We start from the raw sequence: 26753 nt of genomic DNA on the forward strand, positions 1-26753 counted from the left end.
TAGGCAAGATTTCATGCCTTAAAGATAGGTATTGATTTCCCATTTTGAAATACGTGTGAGAGAGAATAAAACAATGACATCTGCAACGGCTGTCCTTTTCTGTTTGCAATATTTTGTCCTCTCACTACCTCGATCAGCCTTGTTCTAAGGACTCTTTACAACTCCGGCTGTTACTAGGTCTCACTGTGGCCTTGTGAACTAGACTATCTCCTGCTGCAGTGGCACGAATATTTCCCAAAATATGCATTTTCTACATTTTCACACACATTGTAAGGTGATTTTGGTGTGAATTCGGTAGTTCTGAACACTTATTTTCAGTAGATGAGAATGTTACTTCAGAATTCTGTTTTCCTTACATATTGTAATGTTAGTGAGATATAATAAATGCAGTTACCTTTGAGCGTTATGTTTCTCTAACTCATGTCCGAGTCTTGCCCAGAAAGGTGTTTTTCAAAGTGACCTGCTCTGACTCCTGTGAGGGAAATCACTGCTCTCCTGCAAGGACACACAAAAAGCAGCCCCACAAACAGGACCAGCCCTTGGGAACGTGGGGTATGATTTTGGAGGCTGTCCAGACCTTTGCCTGTAGCTACAGACCTGAGACCCCACTGCACATCTACAGCAACAGCTCTTTGACAGCTGTAGACTTTATCCCCAGTTTAGACAAATATATTTATTGGCATTTTATAAGCTTTCCAAAAGAGAAAAGTGAAATTCCACCAAGAAAGCGAGGTTCTCTCTCAGCTGGGGCCAGACCCCCACAGTTTGCTCTTCTGCATCTGTTAAATATTGTGGGGAAGTGATTATTGACCAAGATACTCTGTCTGAGCACTGTTACTGAGAGCGGAGAACAATATTCTCCCGGTAGCTCTTGGGTCCCTGCTGTAAAATGCCTTTGAGTGAGAAAGGAGAGAGCCAGACTTGTGCCATCTAGTGACCCGAAGAGAGCAAGCATCTGGCCTCGGCCCCATCCTCTTCCTCCCTGCGCAAAAGCCTTTAGCCCATAATCCAGAGTCTTCAGATGACAATAAAAAACAGATTAATGAGCATTTATATTATTTTCACATCTTTTGTGTGCAACCCTCCTGGCAGCCCTGACCAACTCCCTGTTATGAGTCAGCTGCCTTTAGTTTTTCTCTATTTTGCCTGAGAGCCAGCCTATGACTTTATTATTCAGCTCCTGATATGCAGAGGTGAAAGTCAAGCTGCATGTTTCTCCATGTCCCCTTTGTCTTCGCTTCCAGATGGTCACCACGCAATTAGCTCCTCTGCACTGCTCTCATTCCCCCCTCGCAAGGCTTACTGACAGCGAGTTCTCCCACAAATACATCTGCCTTCTAGTTTTTTTCTTGGTTTTTCTAAAGCAGTTTGCCCTTTCTTCTCAAAATCAACAGGAAGTATAAATCAAAGGATGAGTGTCAGCCAGAGGGTCACAGTAGAACAAGTGCTTTTCCAAAGTAGACCCCATCCCTAAGGTGATGAATTATAAATAAATGGCTCATCTTTCCTAATAACTCTGGAAACATCAGCAAAACTGCATTAACTGCCCTCATTAAGGGCTGTGTATTTACAAAAGCATAAGATACCAGGCAAAATCTCTGCTTCTGTAAGAATAGGAACATGGATATCCAGAAACCTTGCCCATTCTGCTGGAGCACCTGGGAGTAAGGGGGCAGGCTGGGAGAAGCAGCTTTTGTGGGCAACAGTATGTCAAGGGGGCCATCCCAAATACATTTGCAGAAGGAAGGAACCCATCCCTTCTCCACTGTAATGATCAGGAAGCCAAGGACCAGGGCAGCACCCAGTGATCCCTCTCTCAGTGTACTCTCTCCACCCTAAGCCAGCAGCAAGGTCATCTTATGCCACCCCCCAAAACAACCCTACACACACTCTTTTTGCAAATGGGTCCTGGTCTTCTGCAGTTTTTGGAAGCGCCTAAGGCTCCTGCCGTGTTGCACAAGCACTGCAGTACACAGGTCCTCCCACGCTGGTGACTTCAGCTGGAGCCTAATTTTGTGACAGCTAGTAGCTTGCTTTACTATAAGCCACTTGACGCAATTTTGGTGGAATAGTTTTATTCCTTTTGTGAACAATTAAAGGACCCCAACCATGAAGCTGAATGCACTTCACTAGTAGCACAGAAACAAAAACCTGTTCCCACAAATGTTTCTGCAAGAGCTGCAGCCTCCTGGGTGCGTTGCTGAAAGCCTTGCTTGCCCTCTGTTGGGTGGCTGGGGAAGGATTTGCTGCTTCTGTAATGAGTGCTGCTCACTGGCCTTGTGAAAGAGGGATGCAGAGTGATGGAGGCATTGAAACCAGAGCAGTCCTTACTTGTTAACCTCTCCAGCCATCTGATTAGAAGGTGACATTCAATGAAATTAAAGGCAGCAATTTATTTAGAGCCAAGCAATTAATAAGCAGGAGACAGTAATGTTTTATGCAGCATATAATGCAGACAACCTGTGGAGTTCACTTCCACGAAAGGGTCACTGAAGCAAATGCAGTGTGTAGGTGGGAATGAAGTGATGGCTGATTTAATGCCCACTATCAGGCTACGCAAGATCAAGTGACAAACATAATCAAATCTCATGCTTCAGGGCATAAATTGAAGGGGCTGAGTAGTAGAAGCAGTTATGTATATAAAAGGTCTGATCCTGAGAGGTGCTGATTACCTGCAATTCTTACTAAGTTCAACCAGCAAAAGGACACTCAGGAACTGCTCGACTTCTCCACTGGCTGAGTCTGTACTTGCTAATTTTCCTTATTAATAAACCCTGTAATATTTTAGCCTGCTGGCACAAACATTCATTTTGCTACTGTAACATTTATTTCCTTTCACACAAGAGTCAAACATTAAAGCTGCTTCTAAAATAAGATTTTATGAAGATAATTTGTGGTGTTGCTGGCAGAGAATTTGTCTCTCGAAATATGCTATAATTCTTTATCTAGCGAAGGTACTTATATAGCCTCATTATGAGAATATGTGAGCACTTCATAACCTTTAGTGGATTTATCTTCCTAGTTTCCTTCCTGAGCAGGGGAACTGGTACTAAACCCACTCTACAGGTGGGGAGCAGCTCCATGAGGCAGGCTGTGGGCTTCCATTAATCATTTGGGGTACCTAGGATACCAGCTGCCCACTTTGACCCTGAGTTTGTGGCTCCCTGGGTATACAACGCATGGTACTAGGTGTGACATTTACTTTCTGCACCAAGGGGGGTCTGATTGCATCCCCCAGCCCTCGCCATTGAGAGAGCAGAGGTAGAGAGGTCAGACAGGCTGAATCCAGCTTTCAGTGACCAGCCCATAACAAACAAAGGAAATCTTTGCTTTCATCTGGAATCCAGCTAAGGGAGAAATTCAGCATCTTTCCTCTGTAATTTGAGAACTAGGCAAGTTAATACCTCCCAGGAATGGCTTAGGTAGAGCTGATCCTGCTTGGGTATAAGGCAGTCTTCTTGAAGTCTCTTCCCATCCTGTCTGCAGAGGTCACATTGAAGAAAATGGCTTTCCTTATCCTAATAAATTTCTGTAACTAAGCACCAAATACCTAACCCCATAATTCATGTCTGTGGGGAACTTCCATGTGGGTCCTGGGCCATTCAAACAAAGCCTGTAGGTCTGCAATGCTAGGGCAAGAGTAGCTGGGGACAGTCACTGTGAAATTAAGAACAGCTCAAATGATCAAACTCCCTTTCTTTGTGCTGTGTAACCAGTTCCTGCCACTGCTACTCCACTCCTAATCCCCATCACTTACTTTCCCTCCCCTGGCCATAAATTTGCTGCCTTTTGTACTAGACAAATCTGATATGCTGTGCTAAATATTTTAAATGTGTCAAACGATCCTTCATCACAGAGTGGCATGATTGCATTACAATGTATTAGAACAACATGACTTTGCCAGAGGGTGTTTGTTGGCACTGTGCCGAGTGAAGGAGGCAGCCCAAGTTTGAGAAGTAACTATCAAGTCATTAATCAACATTCTGTCCTAAAACACATGAGGTTGCACCAGCCTGAGCAGCCTTAGAGAGATAAATCTGGAGGCTGAGCCAGAAACCCTGAATGCAGACAGACCTTTGAGGGAGCTTCTCAAAATCCAGAGCCCTATCAAAATGTCAAGCCGAGCTCCTGTGACAGATTCAATACATGCTTTTGGCATTTATTCTGTTGCATTTTGTCTCCCCTTTTAGATTCAAATGAAACATGTACTGCTTTTCAGTCTCTCAACCAACCTGTGGAAAGGGCTGATTTGATCTCACACTACTGTAGCATAACAGAACATCTCCAATGAGCCAAGTGGAACTGCAGAAAGCCAACATGTGGCATCTAAAGCTTGTTTTCCTTCATAATATCCTCGTAGGATGGAGGCAACTCAGTTCCCCCAAGGCTGAACTGTGGTTCAGAAGAAGAGGACATCTCCACAGTCATGCAGGGGCTCGGAGATCCAGAGAATGGGCACTGAGGCACTTCACTTGCTGGAAAAAAAGCAAATCCGTAACTGTACAGCATACAGGCGTGAAGAGTGAGTGTGGGAGTGAGAGGGGTGAGTCTGGGAGGAGCTGCCAAACCACTTGGAAACAAGAAAGACATGGATGTAATTTCTGAAGCATGGCATCACAAATCCTCTCACCACAAACTCCAGATACAAGAAGTCAGAACAGAGGAATTTGGGTGGATTTGGGGTGGGCCCTCCCCGTGGAGACACTGTTCTTGACCACCCAGAAAGCAGGCAATACCTCCTGTGGGAGGTCTAGTGGCAGAATTAGCTTTATTCTTCTTGGAGGGACGGTTGTCTGGTCCAGCCTGCTGGCAATACTCCAGGTCAGTGCTGGGTGCCAGACATAGTCGTTATAGCCCAGTCCTCAGAAGTCTGAGTGCCCCTTGAGGGATGCTGAGGGTGACTACTGTGATGAACAGCACCCACCAAGACAACTTTTTGACAGACTCTGGAAGGTATCAGCTAGTCAAACTGCCTGCTGGGATGGCTCAAGTAGACCAGCATGGTCTTGCCTGTGTGAGAAATGCAGGTCACGTGTTGGAAAGGGCTGCCTGACCCCAGGCAGTGCCTGTGACTGTGTGTGTCAGGCTGCTGAGTGCCCTGGCGCCAAGGAGAAGGTCCCACACACTTCCAGTGTTGGCATGGCCAATTCCTGACTTTGGGACACACGGCACACAGGGACAGCACTGAGTTCAGCTGAAGGTACAGCTGAGGAATCGTGGATGTAGCTTGCTTAAGCCTTCCAGTCTGTAGTCCAAACATCCCCCCAAGATGCCCAAGCTGGGTACCCCACTGTTCACCAGAAACACAGAACCCAGCTGCAGCCCAGCTCCCACTCAAGCCTGTCTGCCTCTTACTGGGCTATGCATGGGCCATGGGAAGCCCGCTGGGGCCAGAAGGACCTTTCAGGAGGTCTGGAGAGGACTAACCACCAAAGACATCCGAGCTGCTGAGCGCAAAGACGGCCAGGGTGCGTTGGTGGGGGAGGCAGCTCCGCCATTTCAGCCAGCACTGCAGGCAGCAGCAGATCCCGCAGGACAGGAGCAAGGCCAGGAAAAACAACATCAGGAACCTGCGGCAGAGGCAGTAGGGGAGAAACAGTACCATCACCATCTGTGGGCAGCACCGACAGATGGCTGCATATCTTCAAATTAACATATTCATTAACATCTTTTGCAAATAGCCGTTAAATGTTGCAGTTTCCCCATCAGCGTACTGGACATGATCAAAGTCCCTGGAAACCAATGTCTCAGCGCTGAGTGCTGGCTGGAAATTCAAACATTTCTCCCCGAAATCATTCATCGGTTTTGCCCAGCTCACTTCTCACTTGTCAGCATACAGTGAGGAGGATATGGATAAATGATTCCCATTAGTCAGTAAAGACAGAACACAGGGACAGCCCAGGAGCAATGCTCTCTAGCTATCAGTCTCTCTTAATGCCTTTCTCTCTATATATCCATCAAAGAATATTATTTGCTATTTTTTCCTCTAAAACAGATCTGAAACTTACCACACATACCAGCTGCTAAAGTTTTCATCACTCTGCCCAATGCACCTAACAAGGGAAAAATAAAAGGAACTTTCAGTCCAGCATGAGGGGACCATACTGGCTCCAATACACATCTACTAACACAAAGAGAAGCATCGTTGCTAAGTTGAGGATTGAGAAGTTTTCCTCCATCAAGGGAACCCTGTTAGAAGTTTCTCTATGTAGATGGGAGCAGATGCAGGTGATGCACGAAGCAGTGTGCAACTGGTTTGCTTTTCAACAATCGCACCCGCCACGTGCGTTTTTTCTGAAAACCCAAAAGGATACCAGCCTCCCTTTCTAATTTTGGAAATAAAACTAAGCAGCCCTTTCCTGGAAGCCCTCATTCTGCTGCTGTGCCAGTGTGCTGGGCAGGAGCACAGCATCCCCGACAGAACCTGGAGTGGGAGATGTCACGCATGAGAAAACAGGGAGCCACACTCACCTCTCGCCAAGCTCACAGTCCAACTCAGAGTCTGCTAACTGAAAACACACATGTAAATCAGAGAGGGCAGATATGTGTTGTTTTTTTATAATTTACCAGTATAATTACTGATCTTAGAGCAGGATGTCGGAGAGAAAGAGCCCCAAACCTCTCCCTAGGGATCACAGGGCTGAGCTCTCTCCTCTGTGTGTCTCTGATCTGAGCTAGCCCGCATTGAAACCAGTGGATAACCCTTCAGAGAGCTCGATAAATTCAACAGCTTGCAGATGAAACCTCGGCCAAGGGGAAGGCATTTGTTTTGGTATGAATGAGGGAAGGACAAAAGCAGGGAGACACAGCAGGTGTCAGAGACATGTTTATAGAACTGGGCGTTGCTGTTCATAAATGTCTGCTGAAACTGTCCTGTGACCAAATTCTTGGTCTGTAGCTCATTCTCCAGTAGCTAATTGTGAATGTAGCTGTAAATTTGAGCTGATTTGACCAGATGTGTGCTCTAACCAGCATTTTCCTGTTTTTGGATAGTAGTGGTGCATCATTCCCAGACTCAGGTTTCAGGTATTGCAAATATGTGAACCTGAAACTTGTTTTTCAGGTAAATTTCTACTCTCTGTTCAAGCAAGTTTATTTTTGCAAGCCTTGTTGATCTTAGTCTTAGTTTCAGATTACCTGAGCAAAAAGTAACCAGAGTGGTTCATCCATATGATTGAATTGAATTCAATACAGTTTTTGCCTGACTTGTGTTAGTTGTATTATAACACTTGCCCAAATTTGCTACGAAAAACTTCAGATCAGAATAGAATTACAATAACACTGGGAAGCAGAATGAGCAAGTTGGAAGAATTTAGATTTATTTCTTGGAGAAAACTGTTAGAATGTAATTTGTAAATTATTATTTTACTTTGGATTACCTTCTGTGTATATACAAAACATGTAGAGATTTCTGACTTTTATCAAGCCAAACTGGCAAGCACTGTTCTGTATTAGAAATTCATATCAAATAGGTATAATTGAGAGATCTCATATTACATCTCTAATTAACAGGACTTCTTTGTAAGGATTTTGTTGTGCAAAGCTTGTGTCACTGTAAACAGCAAATCACCCCACAAATCTCTATAACATGTCTGATACTGTGCACACACTGCCTTTTGGTTCCTAGTTTCACCAGAGGTCTTTAAGTATAATAAGTCTTTCATATAAAACATTATCTATGAAATTCATGAGCGGCTGAGACCCGAGTGAGGAATAGGGAAAAAGACAGAAGCTTCAACTCTTCCAGACATGTCTTTTAAAAACTGAGCTAATTTGCCATGTCACACATGCACCGTGGTGCTGAATATTTTAATTTTTTTTTTGCACTTCAATTGATTATTAGAACAACAGGTCAAAACCAGACAGCTGATTGTTATGATTACATGTACCTTGAGTATTCTTCATGGCTGAATTACAACCTCTGGACTCTCTTTTATCATCCTTCAAACTATCTCAGCAGAGCTACCTCAGCGTAGTTAAACTGCAGCAAAGTGCATCTGCTCTGAGGCAGTAATGTATCAAGGCAGCCAAACACCCACTCCTGCTGATGAAGACCCATGCTCTTCCATTTCAACTGCCATAGACAGAATAAAGGATTAAGGCAGTGGTTTTCTCTGTATTAATCAAAATTGTTGTGAAGGTTTAATCTTCCCCAAATTCATCAGATCCTCAAAAAATTCTTCCCAAAAAAATAAAAAGGGCTGACGGCTTAATTCTATAAAATTTGAAATCTTCCCCCCACAAAATTCCTAAAATAAGCCTGGTCCCACTGAAGGGTTTGGTTACCTGGAAGAAGGTTAAACACAGAACTCCAGTTCCTGTGATCCATGGAGCAGAACACAAAGCTCCAGGTCTCCTCATCACTAGCAGGTGAAACGTGGGAAGATCTTTGTTTGCAGCAGTGTTTTACCCTCTGTAATTTGAAGCTTTTAAAACTTCTCTTCACATTGTGCCTTCAGCCAGAGAACACGTTACCCAATGGCTTCCCGCACTTCAGAAATTACCGCTAGACAGGGAACTAATTTGGGTTTGCATGGACACACTCAAACAGCTGCTAAAAGTTAAAGGAACACTAGTTTAAGGTCAGCACCTTTCAATTGTTTGGGTATTTTCATAGCTGTTCACAAATTCCTGCTGCTGAAGCTTGGTTCCATATTAACCCACAGCTGTATTTAACAGGATCTGCTACAAATAAAGAATCACTGGAAACCGTACTGTGAGGCCATGCTTTCATTACTTGTTGCCTTCAGCTGCCATTCTGGGATTACAGAAAAAGCAGAGCTACCTCCAACCATCTCCTATGCACTGTGCCTATTGCCTCAAACATGTCCACCAAAGATGAAGGAAACCTTTCCCAGCCTGAGACAACTACCACTGGCACTTCTCCTTGCCAGGGGCTGGTTTGCTAGGAAAATGCATCTGAGAAAACACACATCCCCAGTGGTTCTCATAAAGGTTATAAATTTCATTACACAATATAAGGACCAATTTGATCCTGATGGATACATCCAGATGATGTAGTTAAACAGGGGTGGAAGACAGTTTGCACTGTAGCTCTGATCACCACAGAACTGATGATCCTGGTTTGTTTGGCAGTCAGTAATAGATTGTCACTGAAGTTTACGGCCCATGGCTGAAATGCATCATTAACTACGGTTCTTCCAGATTTAACACAAAACGTGTTGCCGTGAATATGTTTAGCCGTCACTCCAGAAGTTAAGCATTATGTTGTGATGCCATTACTTCAGTAATGATTGACAAACCCAAGCTGCTATTGAGATACACCTCTGTGGCTTTGCTTCAGCTAAAAGGTCAAGAAGTCTAACCAACTCTGATACATATACTCAACCCAGGTTTGTTATTTATTGTTAAAATTTTGCATAAACCCAGACCAAACCCCGGTGTTCTCAAATGTTAACTTTCAGCTCACTATTAAGGGCAAGCCTCTGAAATGATGCACTCTGAGAAAGCAGCTCTCATAATGGTGCTAAGTACACGTGCTACACGATATAAATGGTCTGAACATGTTGGTGTCCTGGTTCAGACCAGTCCTTTTAGATTTTGTTCAGCAGTAAAAAGCCAAACCAGTTTCTTAGCTGCTTTCTTAAAAGAAAAAGATCCTCTATAAAAATGTGCACAGCCTTGCTGGGAACCTTGTGACTCTTACAATTTCAAGCTTCAAAGAGATCATCCATCAGTGAACTAATTTCAGATTTCTTTCTCTCGCAATTACTTCCCCCATGCCATCACCCAGGATACTTCCAATATAGAGCTACCGAATGGATCATCCCCAGTATTTCAGGGAGTAGGTACCACAATGAGCTCTTGGTACTGAAAAATAGTGCGTAGCATGTGTTCTGGGTGTATTTCTAGAAGAAAAGGGGAAGAATTTAATTCTGCCACTATTCAGCTTCCTGGCCTCAAGGCAAACTTTGATGTTTTTTGCTGGCTGGTCCCATACAGAGGTTTCAAGTGGTGGCAGCAATTTGTGGAGCCTGTCCCTGTACTCTTGGTAATGATGTCAAGAGGAGAGGGAGTCAGCTAAGAGGGGGTCCACAAACAGCTCTGTCTTTTTCTTCAGACATGATCCTGATACTGAAAAGAGCTGCTGCTTCAACATAAGAACTCTCTCTGTCTGTGATCTGCTGAGCAGTTTGAATACATAAATGTCATAAAAGGCCCCAGCACTTGCTCTAAGACAGCCAGGACCTGATACCAAAAGCCCAGAGGAGCTCTGTACCGAATCCCACAATGGGCTATGACCCCCCCCCCCCCCCCGCCTGCTCCCTGCCTACTGAGACACTGCTACCTTCAGGGTTTTGCAATATTGAGGCTCATCTTCTGGGTAGCTCTGTGCCTGAGGGTTATCTCCAGTCTGAGGGATTTTTCTAGGTCTTTTTTCATTCACCCCATGAGAAGGTATATGCACACATACATATATACATACATGAAAGGTAAACCTTGCTCCCTCCTCCTCATCCACTTACTGATGAAAAGTTTAATATCTCTTTCCTCCTCAATCAATTATATCCACCTCATCAGCGGACTTGGGAGGCTGCTCTTTGATAGATGTTAACTCATGGCCATTAGATTAAAACTCTGTTATTTCCTCGTCACCTTATGTCGTTGCTAGGTGACAAATGCATCTCCCCTGCAGCAACAGGGACTACTGCAACATAGAGCAATTTATGATTGTCCATTATCTCTTTGCTTAAAGTGCCTGGTCCTTTCAATGAGAGGAAGATGTGCAGTTCTAAGATCATCCAAAGGGTGACTTTTAGAGTTGCCACAGAAACCACCTCTGCTGGGGGTTGGCTCTTGCTGGGCTTTGTGAGAAGCTATGCAAGACTGGGAGATAGGAGGAATTTAGGAGAAACTAACTTAACTTGTGGAGTCTGACAGGGCTGAGGTTGGAATAGGGGTCTGAATTTCAGGAACTGAGCTTGTTCTTGTATGCATGTGTGGTAAGAAGTGGTGGCCTTTGCTGACTTGATTGTCATACAATAATTTTCAATCTTGCTTTTGGTTTGAGCCAAAGTTTTGGGGAACACCCTGGGGACCTCTGGATTCCGGTGAGAGTGGGAGGGAATTGACTGGCAAACAGGAGCCCACACAGAGCCCCTGACAGTTCATAAACACAGTTAGAAGTTTAAACCTCTTTAAAGCTCTTCCTTGGCTGCCTTCAGAGCATTTGGTGGCTTCTGGGGATGACTTTCGAGAAAGTAATTGCCTTGCTAAGATCCAACCAGCCTCCCAGTACAGTCCAGAATGAGACTGTGAAAGACTTTTCCAGAAAGAAAGCAAGAAAAGAAAGTGGCAAGAGGGGAGGTGAGACAGAAACAGGGAAAGACAGGACAGGATGGAGAATGTACAGAAACGTGGTGTGGAAGGAAGACAAGGAAAGACAGGGCAGCCCTGCTCTTTACATTAAGGTCGACTGACAAGAGGTAATTAATTAATCATGTGTTGGCTTTTTTATGTTGCAGCATTTTCACATCATCACCACAATCAATTTTTCATCCAGCCCAAGTCTGCTGGGAGCTCTCTCTTCCCTATTTGACTTTACTGCCGTGCTTGGCATGGTCTTTGGTTTTGCAGCTGCATCCTCAGCATCTGGGCTCAGCCAGGCTGTGATCATCCCCCCCTGGCCTGTCCTGGGAAGACTCAGGACATGTAAATTGAGTTTAGCCAAAGAGAGGGGTAACAGGGAGGACTGAGGATCGTACATCACCTACCTGCAACAGGAGAACTAAAGCACCTTCTGTCTCATTCTTGCGAAGTGAAAGCTGCAAGGAGCTGCTTGCTCCCTACGAGCACACAGAGATTAATAAATCCAGTGCCGGGAGAGCTATTTAAGCTAATGGCCAGTGCTGGCATGGGAATAAATAGGAGCAAACTGGCCATGAATAAATTGAGGCTGGAAGTGCAAAGAAGGTTCGCCCCATCCAGTGAAGTGAGGTTGTGCAGCAGCTTGTCTGTGGGAGGAACGTGGGCACAAAACCAAACAGCTCCCAAGATGGAAGTCGTGGAGCTCCCACAGGGGATGTAACCACTTCAGCGGGACTTGCTGAACCAGGGAGGTTTTTTTCCCACTCCATGGAAACCACCCCAGTTACTCCTTAGACCCTCAAATCCATCTGCATGTACAGGAGCCAGCCAAGACAGCCCCGAGCTTGCGTGAGCAAGGAAGGATGAACTCTTTAAAACAAGCCTTGGTAGAGCTGGCACAGCCTGTTGTCTTTCAAAAGGATTATAACTAGTTGCTGCTCACTGATGAATACGGCCCTTTGTGAGCCTGTGTGGGGGACGTGCTGCACAGGGGGAAGGAAAGGCTCCGGGCACTGATTTAAATGAGGGCAAACAAGGATGACATTGTTCTGCTGCATCCTCCTCAGGAGCAAGGCTTTGCAGGTCACCCTCGGATCTGAGGCAACTGCAGCTACCTCTGCTACTTCAGATCATCCAAAGCGCCCTTTTGTTTGTATTGGTGTATCAGGAGGGAAAATCCAGTAGAGAATGGGGTCAGTGAAGTCTTTTGCCTGGCAGAAAGCTAAAGGAAAAGGAATCTCCTTTTAGGTTAGTTATTTGTAAAAGGGATTTCTTCTATGTGTGTATATCCCAGACTGAGAACTACAGAAAACTGTCTTCAATACAAAGGTGTTAATGGAGTCCTCAAGTTCTTAAATCACACATTCATGGGAAGTCAAAACTTTAAAACTCTCCAAAATATAAAATCCACTGAACTGTTGTGAGAAATTGCTGTAAATTGTCCAAATACCTCTGTTCCATCCCCACAACAAACACCTGAAATAAATACCGCAACAACTGAAATATTGAACATACATGAAGGATTTAGCAGGAGCTTTCTTGTTCTGGAATTCATAAGGGGAAACAACTTTTCCAAGTGCATCTTTCTAGCAAGTGTCTTGTGTATGCCTACAACTCTGGTACTGACTCTGCACTCACCATTAAAAACAGAAAACAGTGTGCAGTGTTTTACAGAGAGCTGTCTTGTGATGGGACAATGGGAAACTGAAAGAATTTAGAAAATTGGTTTATTTGTGGCTTTTTTCCCCCTAAATTGAGTTTTGTTTTGAAAACTTATGTTGGATTATTAAAAAGAAATGCCAAAATACCAGGTTAATCCTAGCAGCTGTTTGGTTTTACAGGAGAATTCAGAGCTCAGAATTACATTTTGAGAACTACTGCACCCGATGAATAAATGGTAGTTTGACTTCTCTTATTTCTGGCTTGGACATTAGGACTTGAGATAATTCTCAGCTCTGTCACTGACTTCCCACATAGCCATGAACTTCTATGTATTACAGCCCAACTGGAAAAAGAGTATGAGACACCTTTCATCTCACAAGCTCTCCAGACAGGCACTGTACCTCCCACAGAGCATGTCAGAAATCAGTTCAAAGGGCTGGATAACCCTCGAGACTTGAGGAAGAGAAAAGCAGAATTAAGATAAAGCTGATAAAATTAAAAGAAGCTTGAATAAAGATGAAGTGCACCAAAAATACAGTCAAAGTAATCACCAGCAGAAATTTTCCCCTTTGTTTTTTTAATGTGAAATTGAAGCTGATTATGGCTACTTGAATCCTGAAGCCTGCTGCTGTTTCTTTGTGTTCAAACAGGTCCTCTTACTTTTAATCAGTTAAAATTGCATTTTGTGTTTTAATCATTAGAAATTATATTTGGGTTTTAATTCTTTTTCTTAATTTCTCTTCTTTTTCTGTTACTCTGTTGCCAGGAGCTAAGAAATTACAGTTAAAAAGTTAAATGTCTTTTGTATTTTAATCCCTGTAATTTACTTAGCTGCTGGATGTAAAAAGACAAAAGGAGAATAAATTGCTTGAAAGCAGATAGAGGCTTCATTTTCCCCTGCCTTTGAGTTACTGATATCACATTGGACACCACATGGGAGGTTTTGGCTGAGAAATTAGCATGAGAATATCCGGCACATACTGAAACACATTTTCAAGTCAATTTTCCAGGCAGAACCACTTAGCAATGAATGCTGAAATACATCACGCTGCCAGTCATTATCAGCTGGCACATGTGTTACTTTGCCAAGAAAGCCTGTGGGCTGGGGGTTAGCTCTGCAGGAGGGGCCACACGTTCATGTCTCCGTGTGTCCTGCAATACCCAGACCCCAGGTGCCCAACACTCAATGTGCTGTGTCCTTAAAGGAAGACACCTGATGACATTTCAGTTTAAGGCTTCCTCAGATTTTCCAAATACCTATTGACTGCTGCCACCATTGATTGCTTATAGCCTTACCTTGCATCTTGAATTCTTGCCAGTCGTCCTTTCTGGGTTTACTTTGAATTGTTGGGGTTTTCAGGTGCAGCCTGTCCCCTGCCAAGCACCCCCAGCCCACCTGGGCTCCAGACATGGAAGAGCAGTGATTTCAGGTCCTCATTTCTTGCAGGCTGAGTCAGCTCAGAACAGGTTGCAGCCAGAGTTAGAGAGGATTCATATCAGTGCTGATGGATTCAAGAAACACAGCATCAACAGGCTACTCTCTAACTTTCCTCTTGTGAAACAGGTGAAAAGTCAAATGCTCTGCCTGGGAACATGGCGAGTTGGTGCTTGGGGTGAGATGCTGTGTGCCCATCTGCCTTGTGCTCCCCAATCATGCTGCAGCAGTGGAGGTGGGATTAGGGTAGGGATGAGGTGATGAGACTCCCCTGGGTTCTCTCCCCCTCCACATCAGCCTCCAGAGCCCTGTAGCATGGCCAGGCTGCCCTCCAGCCACCCAGCTCAGCTTCTCTCCAGGCTGGCATTGGGGTGAGAAACACTGGCTGGAAGACCAGATGGAGAGCTTGCATCTTCCTCCCTTCTCTGCAGGAGTTTGCTTCATGTATAAACAGATGGAGAGAGATATGGGGGGATTCTTCCAGGGCAGACAGGGATTGCAAATAAGACCATGCAAGAGGCATGGTTAGCATAGCCCTTTCTCCCCCTCACCTTGCAAATCCACCACCAGCTTTACTGTTTCACTTAGTCTCCCAGCTTTCTCTCTTCCTCTGGTAATACATCTGAAGAACACAATCCTGTTTTTAAATTCAACACATTCAAACAGCCAGGCTCTGCACACTTCTTTCTTGTAAGATGTCCCTTAAAATCTCACCCTTTGATTTCCCCACTGACTCCTGCTTCTACTTCCTCAATTTCCCTTTGGTCAAACTGCATTGTCCTAGCAACATGAATCTTCCCAAGCTCATCTCCCCTCCCTAAAGATCTAGCTCAAATTCACAAGAAAGCATTGCTATGCCCTGAAGAAGATTTTTATAATCCCTTCATCTCCCACAGGTCTTTGCAGCTCTGGAAGCAAAAGGTGCAAACATTCAGAGCTGCCCTTAAAACAGGTGAGAGTGGTTGTGTAGGACACATTCAATAGGAGGGGAAAATGATCTCTCCCTTTATTTGCTCTGATGATAATTTCTTCTAGAGCAAACAAACTCCAACTGACCACTTCTGTAAACTCCTTCCTTGCATTTACAGGGGTTTTTGGTGCTGTAATAGCACTAAGATGTGCTGGATGCTAGGGGCTGTAAAAATTTAAAGCTCCTGATATGTATGAGAATCTGGATGTCAGAGAAGTAACATGCTCCTCACTTTGACCTGGACAGTAATCAACATTAGATATGGATCTATTTTTCAAACCTCCCTGTTTTTGCAAGGTATTACTCCTGCACCACCTCTCCCTGAGTCTCTCCAATGTGGTACAGACATCAGTTAGCCCCAGTCTTATGAGAGAAGAAAATATTTAGCTTATGATGCTTCTTGTGATGCTTGGGAACAGTGTTGGAGTGACAGAACAGTCTTCCAGGGTCTTGGTGGCAGTGCTGGGGCTGGAACCCATGAGTTATGAGATTCAGATGTGTTGTGTTAAGTATCATAGCTTGCACGCCTAAAAGGTATCCCTGAGGAAGGCTTTCTAGAGAAACATCCTTGGAGCAACAGAGTAACACCAGTACAAACACCAAAAGTCACAGCTCAGACACCCACCTCAACTCCTGTGCACAGATCTCATCTTCCTTGAGGTTCTCATCCACCCTGTCCTTACTCCTGCAAGCCTTGGTGTCAGGGACAGAAAGAATGGGCCTAATCCTGCAAGATGCGGAGTTCCTGATGCCTGCAGGCAGGGTGGTTGGTGCTGGGTCATCCTCGGGATGAAATCTGGACAGTCCACTCCTGCCAAGGAGGATGTTGCACTGGCTACAGCCAAAGCGAGCAGAGTGGGCCCTGAATGGAGCACAACCATCTGTGAATTTACTATTCCTTCTCAAATGCTAATTAGTTATTTACATAAAACTTTGGAACATTTTAATTAGTTGCGTTAATTTAGAATTCACAGAAAAAGAGCTATAAAAGTCTATTATATGGGACGCTTATTCAAATGAAGCTTGAAATGGCACATGGTGATGTACTCGCAAATCTCCTGCCAACACAGTGAGAAAAAAGAGAGGGTGGCCAGGCTTTGAGTGAGGCAGCAGGGATACTGGAATTTCTGCTGCACTGGATAAAGCTGAGAAGCTGGTCCTGGTTAGGAAGATGGTCCTTTCCCACTTGAGGTCTCAGCTTGACAGCCCCAGACCTGTTTTTTCCCAACATCACTATATTTGACATGTCCTCCTCCTCAGGGGAGCATTAACACTTCTCTCTTTTCTACTGGTCAGTTAAGCTATTTTTCCTAAGCTTGTAGGAAGTCACTATTATGTTTGAGTTAATTTGAGATGATTCAAGTCAGACTAAAAATGGTCATCAGTTTGTGGAGTCACAGGAATGAGATAGATGGCCATCAGTCATATGATCATGCTGCCTTGTTTCTTTAGGAGATTAGTGATGCAAGCAAATGCACTTCCAGTATGGACTTGCTAGGTGGGCTACATGCTTCCCTTGGACTGCTTCACATGTCTTTGTCATACAGCTCAAGCTCTGGGATGGGTACCACAAGGCAGCAAACCTCCCTCCTGCTCTGTGCAGGCTGTGACAGCATGCCCAGATATCATTCCTCTGCCATCCCACCTGCCGCTACTGCCTACCCCGGTAATAAATACAAAGTGTGCTGGTACTGCCTCAGCTGGACCTTTATTCTCAGGGCAGGTGGAAAAGGACTTTCTTTCATCAAGTTCTTCCTTTTCTAAGCACTAAACTCAATTAAAGCAAAGCTGCCTGTGTGTGGCTAGACTGATAACTCTGTAAATCCATCTGTCTCAAGTTGATACAGAATCTAAATTACACCATCACCATTAATCCCAAGATAGAGAAATACCCAAGCAGCTATATAAAGTAAGAGACACTCTGCCTTAAGATTTCATCTGGCAGGAAAAATTGTTTTCTATGTAAGACACAGCACACGTAACCTCTTGAGTTAAAGACTTGATTCAATAAATCTAGAATTACCCCAAGTATTCTGTTATTTAGAAACAATCTTACTTGAAGGAAGGTGAGTTCCAGCATCATACCCAGTTGTGATAGGGCTGCTGCTTGCCTGAAGAGCTTGAGGTCAGCATGGAGCAAGGGAAACAAAATGGTATATCCAAAACATTACAAACAGAATTCACAGGTGTTAACATTAAAAGTGAGAGCGAGACACAGACTTTTTCTGCTCCATGACAAAACACCTGTTCTCTTGGGGCTCACAAGAAGTCTAGGACTATTTTATGTATTTTTCTAAAATTTAACAGAACAGTAAGAACATTGCACTGAAACACATCACTCCACTAAAGTCAGTGGGTCAGTTGGGCTTCCTGTACCTTTCTGATGACCCATAGTCTGGTGTTTTTCAGTCTGTTGGGCAAATATTGCTAGAAAGACTGTGTTTTCAAACCAGTAAGAAGGTTTGAGCTGCATAGACTCCATGGGCATCTATTTCTCTGTACAGATACTGGAAAATGTGAGTCATTGTTCATAGCAGGGAAAGATCACAGAGAACTGTCATGAGAGGCAAGAGGTGACTTCAGGAGCAAATGACCTATTCATGAGTCTGTGGATTAGACTTGCAGAATAAGAAGCAGGGATAAGTCCTGCTATAAAGTCTGTTAAGAGGGAGAGGGGAGAACATGTATAAAGTTCAGCTCTATGTTGTCTGGGAAAGCAGGTGGACCACTTAACCTAAGGATGGACTAGTTCACCTGGAAGTGGAATAACTAACCTGGAGGCGGCTGCTTTCATCTCTAATGTCTTTGGCTTCATGGGAAAGGATTGGGTCATAGCTCAAGACTGTGTAATCCCATGGGAGTAAATGTGTTGATTTGATGGAGGTCAACCTGGGATTGTCATTTCAGTGTTTATCAAAGATGAAGAGACCGAAGATGCTTTGAGAATCACTGCCACCCTCAAGGCGAATTGGAAATATTCTCTGGGCAAGAATTTGCTTGATAACAACAGAAGAAAATGAAGCTAGAAGGCACTGGCAGCCAACTGGCAGGTAGTTCACGGGTGTCAAATCCTTTAATCCAACCTTTTAAAGCCCATCAAAAGATTTTATAGCCAGTTTATAAGTGCCCCATGAAATACAAGGCTGCTGGAAATTACTGAGGACAAGAGCCAAGCACAATTCAGAAAGAAATTGGACATCACCATGGAAAAGGAGAATTTGCAGAACAATTAAGTATTTTTTGGAAAGCCTTTCCATTTTGATGCATAAACTAGATTCACACTAAGCGAAGTGCAGAAGAAACATAACTCATAATTGTTCTCTTACTTTCCTCTGGCCTTAGTGGGAGCCAGGACACCAGAACTGTGCTCAGCAGGGCAATCCCTATTTCCAATTTTGGGTTTTTTTTTCTGTTTATTCAGTGCTCACCCATTCAACCATCTTCCTGTCACTGATTAAGCGCACATGTCAGAAGGACTGCCTGCAGTGTAAAACAATCAGTGAAAAAGAGAAGGGAACTGGAGAGTATAAAACAAGTAGCATTTTACTAGCAACTTTACTGTGAAGGAGCTAGAAGTCATGGCAGGGCAGTGACATGGGTAGTCCAGAGGAAAGCCATGGAAATGGTTGGGGAGCTCATCCCAGAAAAAGCACCTGCAGCCTTGTGCTGGCCTGAGGGTTGATCCCCTTCTCCAGCTATATAAAGGCAGCCTCCCAGGGTGGGCTTGGAAGGGTAGACACAGCATTATCGCACTGTACACACAAGGTCCACCCCAAACCTCGTTCCTACCACCCCCACCCCTCACTGGTCTGTCTCAGAGTTGCCCGACACGAAAGCCTAAATGGAGGACCAGCTTGTAGGAGGCAGGGACACAATTCCTGGCCCTCTGAGTGGAGGGAACTGGCCCTTTCTCACCACCAAAAAATGAATAGGCTTGGTGTCAACATCTTTCACATGCTGGATTCAAACTGTGGTTTTAATTAAACTGAGCAGGAAAGGACAGAGGAGGAATGATAAAACAGGGTTTGGGATGTGGAGGTTGTGTTTTTGTTTTGTTTATAAGTTCAATATCTTGTGAACAAAGAGAAGTGGAACAGCATGGCAGAAACCAGTGCTGGAGAGCGTTGTTCCATAGCATCAGGACTGGAAGCATTAGGAGAGGATGTCCCAGTGTCCAATGGCTGGCCTGTGCCTTGAGCGACAGCTTTGTCATCTCCCAGGCTGGCCAAGACTCCCAGGGGCCTGGGTGAGAGGAAGAGCTTTAACAAAGGGGTAGATCTTTCCTCACCAGCTGGGAAGGGTGAGTTAGATCTAACTTTACACTTCATCAGAAAACAGTTTTGCAAAGCTTGTGTACTCAGGTGATGAATTGCACTTGGCAGATAGCAAATGCACATCGCATCCCGTAAATCTTTCCTAAAAGGGCATCACAAATTAATCTCTCTGCTAGAGTTCTTCATTTTTTTTTAGAGCATCATTTATCAATTTAATTTAACATTACTTCAGTTGCTAAGGAGCCATGATTGGAAACCTCCACCAAAGAAGGTCTGAACACTAATGCCTGGTCATCTAATTGGAAAATATTAAAAAAATCAAGCTAAAGTCTACCCTTTCCAGCCACATTGCACACAGAGACATGGAAATGTTCCTTATTATGTATAATAACACTGTTTATTAGTCAAGACTTGTAATTGTTGGAGAGAACAGCAAAATCACAAAAGGTTCAATAAAAGTGACTCACAAATTCATCTCATTATGCTTGAAATTGAACTGCTTTCCATGTTCCTGGCAGAGATACCTCCAGGAAATTGCCTGTGCCTCTGTATTGCATTTCATATCATGATCCTTCTGCTTTACACAGTAATGCAGTAAGTCTCTGTCAGGCCAGTGACAGGAAGGGGGATGTTTACTTAGTGATGTGTGAAATGATGAATAAAACTTCAGGAAATTTTTTGGGAAGAGGGCAGTAAGGGGAGAGCTTCATTATATTATTGGGTCACCATCCACTCCAGAAATCCGGGAATTTTGCACATCTTTTAAATAATGAGCATCAAATGGGGGGAAAAGAAAGGAAGGTTCAATACTGGTTCAAATTTCTGCACATCTGAAAATGTGTCTTCATTTCAATTAAATCTTGACCTATTTTTAATCAAAAGAGCCCGCTGTGTCTTGCTACCTCAGAGGACTGGCACTGCCAGCAGGATGCTGAAATCTCAGGTCCCGGCTCACTGGGGAGTGGCGGAGGCTTTCCTCAGGGCAGCTCGGTGCTGGGTCTGCCCCCCCGGGGCCCGTGGACAGCATCCCCCGTGTCTGTGAGTGCCTCTCCTCACTGCATTCACTGCAGGGGAGGGCTAGAGCAGACACAAGGAATGAAACAACTTACTTGGTGTTGTACCCAAGTAAGTTGTTTGCACGGCACAGGCTGGGGCATTGCACTGAAGCCCGCTGTGAGGTCACAGAAAGGGACCCGAGCCATCACTGAAAGGGACAAGGCAGAGACACACATCAGTAATTTTTCTAGATGAGTATTTTCAAATAAAAAGATAGAGCAATGTTTTGAATAAGCTCCTGCAACATAAATAATAAATAAGCAATATAATATCTATATACAGACATACACACATATACACATGCATTACGAAGAGCTCTTCTTTACTCATTAATTCCATTGGGAGTTAGAAAATCACAGCTGAAAACACTCATCTGTATGCAAAGACAGACAGAATTTTCTGGTTTTCACTAAGACAATACTTTTTTTGTCAAAAAACACCCCAACAAATTAATGTGTACCATACTCCATAATTTTGTCTAAAAAAATAGTGCAGGCAATATTTTCAAAAAATAAGGAAATAAAAAAGCTGATTGATTTTTATATTTCCAATTTCATGAGTTTTAATTTTATAACACTGTTCTCAAGACCTGACCAATTCATGCCTTGCACCAGGCTTCTAAAAAACCATATACTGCACTGGGAGTGGTTCAGCACGAAGCAAGGGTGGGGGTACTCACCAGAAAAAAAGGCAGAATTCCCCAGATTCGTTTTTAAGTGACCTTAGACCAGTGCTTCCACCTCTTTGATTCATCTTCAAAGACAAAAAATTCCCAGTTCTCCCAGCCATACTGGTGTGCCTGACAGCTGGGCAGGTGGGCCCTGAGCCCGCAGCCCTGCGTGCTTCTGCCCTTCCCTGCTCTCAGCATTGGCAATGGTGGACACAGGCAGTTCCACTTCTGCCCTAGCACTTCCACTTGTGTGTTGCATCTTCAAACCACAAAGCACGAATCCTTGAGCAATAATATGCGATCTGAAATTGCATAATATGCTAGGCACATAAAAATCGGGAAGGCCAGAATGATGTATGCCAGCAGAATGATTTTGATGTTATTGAGTGATTAAAAAAAAGAAAGTTATTAAAAAATTAAATGTTTTCCCTAAGGATTGGGAGGGTGAGAGGCTCCCTAACACCTGAAGTGACTTTCAGTCAATATTTCCTGCAGTTTTCCTGGCCTTTGGCACCATCCCCCTGACTTTATTTCTGATCTTAAACACCAAAGATTGAATCAATCATTGCTCCCTCTGCTCTTGGATTCAAAGTAGTTCAAAGCACTCTTATTTGCTGAACAACATTAGGTCATGGTGATGAAGTAACTGTGCTTTGTATTCTTAATCCACTCCTTATTACAAAGCAACATAAGGCAGAGCTGTCTTTGCCTTTTAGCACTTTACCAAGTAAAGCCCTGGACACAGTTCCAAAGCACAATAATGGGAGGAGGAGGAAAGTCCTGATCTTCCACATTTCTCTAGGCTAATCTTAAAGGTTAATGGAAAGAAGAAAACAGACTCCTTGTGAATTATTGTTTTGCATATTAAATCTTCTTGTGTTGAAGGCAAGGCTGCGGTGTTCCTTATTATGTTACAGAAACTAGCAGTAGTGGATTTTATCCATAGTGCCACCAAATTTTATCTACCTCATGCCTGGATAATTGTTTCAGGAAGAGATGACATGCTACCAGCAATAACAAAAGCACATGCCCTTTGGATATATAACTGAAATGCAAAGGACTCACCTAGCTACTTCCAGAAGTACAAGCACACCTGGCTAAAGAGGAAGAGAAAAATGGAAAGCTGCTCCCTTGGGATTTGCAATGTCTCCTTTCTTCTGCAGGCAAGCACATGAGGAAGCCTGAGGGATTCACAAGCTCTGCTACACTGGGTGCACATACTGCTGCTTTAGGCAAGTGTCTAGCAATCCACCTTGCTTGGTTTTCACTATCCAGAACAAGCCCTAGCCAGGACATGCGTGATGGTTGTTCCAGTGACCCCATTCCACTGTGCCGCAAAACTTCATGGTGCCAAACACTCCCTTGTTAGGGCTCATCAGAAGTTAAACTAACAATAATATCCATCATAAATACTTCCAGGCATGACAAAACTTCATCCTGCGTTGCAGTTGAGTTGTTGGCTATGCCTCGCTGTTTGTAAATACACGCTGAACATTTTGAACAAATAATCCTTAAACTTCAGAGTTCCCTTCAGGGTATTCCCTAGCAACAATTTGTACTTCACTTTGAAAAAGACTGAGTCTTCATTCAACAGATGAAATGTTTGCCAGAATGGCATATTAAGAAACCAAACTCTCTGCCCCCTCCTCCCCCCAGGCAGGACCCAGCATTACCAGCCTGCAGAAGGGACCCTCCTGCTGCTCAGCACCCTGCGCATCACGCAGAAACTTCCCTGAGCCCTCCTCACCCTGTGCTCCCCCTCTGCATTGCCAACAAATACCTCCCCCATCAACATTTTCAAGGCAGCCTTGTCCTTGGGGACTGAAGAGGAGACACACAGAGCAGAAGTGTCAGCCCAGAGTCCAAACCACACGAATTCTTTCACAAGCTGATGCAACATCTCTGATCTGTTTTGCCTTGAACATCTGGAACATTTCTTCTGCTTGGGCAAGTAATCAAATAGGTTTTTCCCTCACTACATGTAAAAGAGCACTTAAGCTTGTCCTTAATTTGTAGGATATTATTTAAGGTTAAATTCATGTTTAAACAACAAGCAATTTTTTTTCTTTTAATTAAGATTTATACAGGTTTCCATCTGTAGACTAAACGATGAAGTCCTAATGAGCAGAGTCTAATTATGATCATTCTGTAATTGAAATAATGGCGTGTCTCAGAATAAGACTCTCATGTTACCAGATAATGGACTAATGAGCTCCAAAGAAGGACTAACAAAGGTCTGTAAAAGACTCTTGCAGTTCTTATGCGGACATGCCTTCTTGCAAGCACCTCCATGTAGTATTCAAACATATATAATGTAATATATACTGTGACATGTCTGAAGATTTATATCAAAGTGTTGGTAATGGCTGAAGGTCAAGGGTATACCAAAATCAATGGAATTAATTATTAATGCAAGGTAGAAGAAAATAAGTCAGAGGAGTCCATGTGAAGTGATCTAGGAGACAGATTAAAAGTATAAAAAGGGAAGTCAGTGGGAGTCAACACAGGGAAAACAATCAACATCCGCCACAGTATTGGTCCCATCAGCTGAAAGCAGCTCCCTCCACACTCTGATTGATGAAATGCACTTGAATCCCATATTTTTTGTTGCCTAAATGACCAGCTCTAATCACGAGCTCCACACATTGCCGCTTTCTTCATCTTTCAGCTGGTCAGGAAAGAAAAGATAATTACAGAATGTTTGTTTAGTAATTGTCTGGTTCTATTTTGGAGTTTGCTTCTGGTGCTAACGAATGCGACTCCATTATGTCATTTATCATGTGAACAGTCAGGTTGAGGAACATTTTAAATCAGGAACTATTTTGGTTTGCATGAGAAATAACCCCACAGAACAACTGACAGCATGTGTGAGCAGAAAAATTCCATGCCTGAAAATGATAGGTTAGGTGATTTCGCTGGATAGAAAGCTTAAGGAAACATCTTTTCACCAGCAGAAGAGAGCGTTCATGGGGAAAGGAAGAGTTGCAGCCCCATATTTATCCTTACAAGGAAGTCCAGATTACAAGTTATTTAATTGGCTTGCTAGGAGACATTAGTTTTCTGTTACCTTTCCTACTATCACCCATTGCAAGGGAGACCTTTTATTTAGATCTTGAATGTGCTAGAAATTATACCCTCAACCTGACTTAAGTACAGATGACATAGGTTGTAATTATATCTCAGGTGTGGCAAGAGCAGGAGAGTGGAACTAAGGGGAGGCTCCAGCCAGACATTATGCACAGATACATCTGGAAAGTGATGGGGAGTCACAGCTCTTGTCCAAACAGCTCCCTCCCCATAAACCCACATTTGCATCAGAAACATTAAATTCCCCACTTCATACTGTGGCACCAACTTTTTTCTGATTTAATATGGCCCAACGCAATGCACTTCTCCATTGGGGTGGGATCTCACATATATCTGCTCATCCTATGGACAGTTGTGATTCTTGGTGAACCTGAACACTGTGATTTGGGCTCAGCTGAGAGAAACGCTGCTGGGAACACACAACCATGTGAGAACAAACTGGAAAATTCCTCTAAGGGTATTTTCAACTTCAAAATAATTTGCTAACTGATTGCACAACTATGGGTTGAGAAACCTGTCTGAAGTGACTGGTCAAAGAAAAAACATCCATTTAATAGGGTGTCCTCCCAGTAATAGTGGAACAGAAGTTGTTTGACAATACTTTGGGTAATATCTTGAAGACTGTAGGTGACTAATAATAGCAGCAGCGCCTTTTTTTCCAGAAATATGAAAGTCATAAAAATGATGGTTTAGAGGGACCAAAACTATTTATAAACTGAAGAAGAATTCAGTGAAGAGTTTTGACTAAAAAGGAGTGGAGGGGAGAATTTTAATGTGCTTGAAATAGAAGTCAAATCTTAAAGAAAAAAAAATGCAAATTTAAAGTATTTTAAAATGTTTTTTTAAAAAAAGTTGAGTGGCTCAAACATGAAAGGACACCTTTTGTTGCAGATCAGATGAAGATATTATGTTTACCAGGATGAGCAACGTTGTTTTGAGATATGCTCTAACTTCAGCCTTCTTAGGATGGGCAGAGGACTTCAGTTCACCCAGGATCTTTCATCCATGCTATACACAGAGAAATAATAATACAGAGAAATTTAACTGAAAAAATAATAAAAGTTCCCAAAAACATTGACTTCCATCATAGAGTTTATTGTTCATTTCCTTTTGGCCAATTACTCTCTTCAGAAGTATTTCCGGCATATTATGAAGACTAAGTGTTAAACCTGGGAGGTCACTTAGCTTGCAGCCTGTCGAGCACATCTTTACATCGCTGGTTAACGACTTGTGAACTTCATGTCAGATGCTGCTTTTCAACTTTGCATCTCCCAGTTGATTGCTCTCTGCCATGAGCCAAGCAACTGCTGGGGTTCAAGGGTGCCTCTTGCCCTTGTGAAATTCAAGTTCATTCTTTTTCTGCTCCCCTCGCTTTCTCCCTGTAAATTTATGACTTGCTAACAAATGCGTTGCTCTTGATTCCCTCCTCTTCAGTGATCTTTAAGATCTCTCATTTCATAAGGAAGAGGCAGGTGGGTGATCTGCTTCCAAAAAAAAAAAGTTTCCGTAAGTGTGGCTTGTGTCTTAAGGCTGCCTATACATCTATCCAATTTCCGTTTACTTAATTCAGTCTTTTTTTGTCAAATTACTTAGCAGCAATTAACTGCCCTAACCAAAGCATTTTCCTCAAGGTACCCATGTTCCTGTGAGAGCTGTAGGTTGTACCCACACATGCAGGCAGCATCCCTTCATCATTCTTCATACAAATTGAATACTTCCTCTGCTAATCTTTACAGCTATTCTCTGAGTACGATCTACAATTAATGAAATATTCCTGTGGCTCATTTATTCCTTCAGAAACCTTTGCCCAATCTTGTTATGCCCTAGGAGGCTAATAACTTTTATTGCACCTTTGAAAATTTTGGCTTAATCCTTCTTCCTGCTACAGGAAAGGAGATAGTTTTAAGGGCTTCAGATTTTCCCTTGAAGATAGATATGGCAATGCAGGACTTGAAGTTACCAGGAGTATCCCCCAGTCCTTCCCTCTGCTTTCACAGAGCTCATGATGACATCTATAATCATACCAATTTCCATTTAAAAATTGATCACTCTATTAGGCTGCTGGGAGGCTGCTCCAGAAACTTTCTTCCCTGGTGCTTCAGGAGGTAATGACAAAGGGGTGGGGTGGGCCTTTAGCAGAAGCCAAGCAGCACCATCCTTGTGACACAGGGCCAGCATGTCCCCCTGATCCTGCTACCAGAGCTGGTCCACTGCAGCTGCATGAGGCTGCATTGTGCTGATCTGGCACCTGGAAAATCAATAGCAGTCAGG

The 26753-nt window shown here is 43.5% G+C and overlaps 1 protein-coding gene across 1 annotated transcript; it reads right to left on the reverse strand.

Moving 5' to 3' along the window:
* Positions 1-4326: 4326 nt before the first annotated feature.
* Positions 4327-15201, reverse strand: TMEM207 (transmembrane protein 207). The gene is made up of 7 exons (XM_009972844.3): positions 15140-15201; positions 14977-15047; positions 8287-8387; positions 6472-6509; positions 6009-6053; positions 5428-5570; positions 4327-4475 (listed from the first exon to the last, which is right to left on the reverse strand). The coding sequence occupies exons 1-7, from the start codon at positions 15199-15201 to the stop codon at positions 4327-4329; spliced, it is 609 nt and encodes a 202-aa protein (XP_009971146.2).
* Positions 15202-26753: the final 11552 nt, after the last annotated feature.

Source organism: Tyto alba, unplaced genomic scaffold (assembly GCF_018691265.1).
Source record: "Tyto alba isolate M040663 unplaced genomic scaffold, T.alba_DEE_v4.0 Super-Scaffold_10, whole genome shotgun sequence".
NCBI lineage: Eukaryota > Metazoa > Chordata > Aves > Strigiformes > Tytonidae > Tyto > Tyto alba.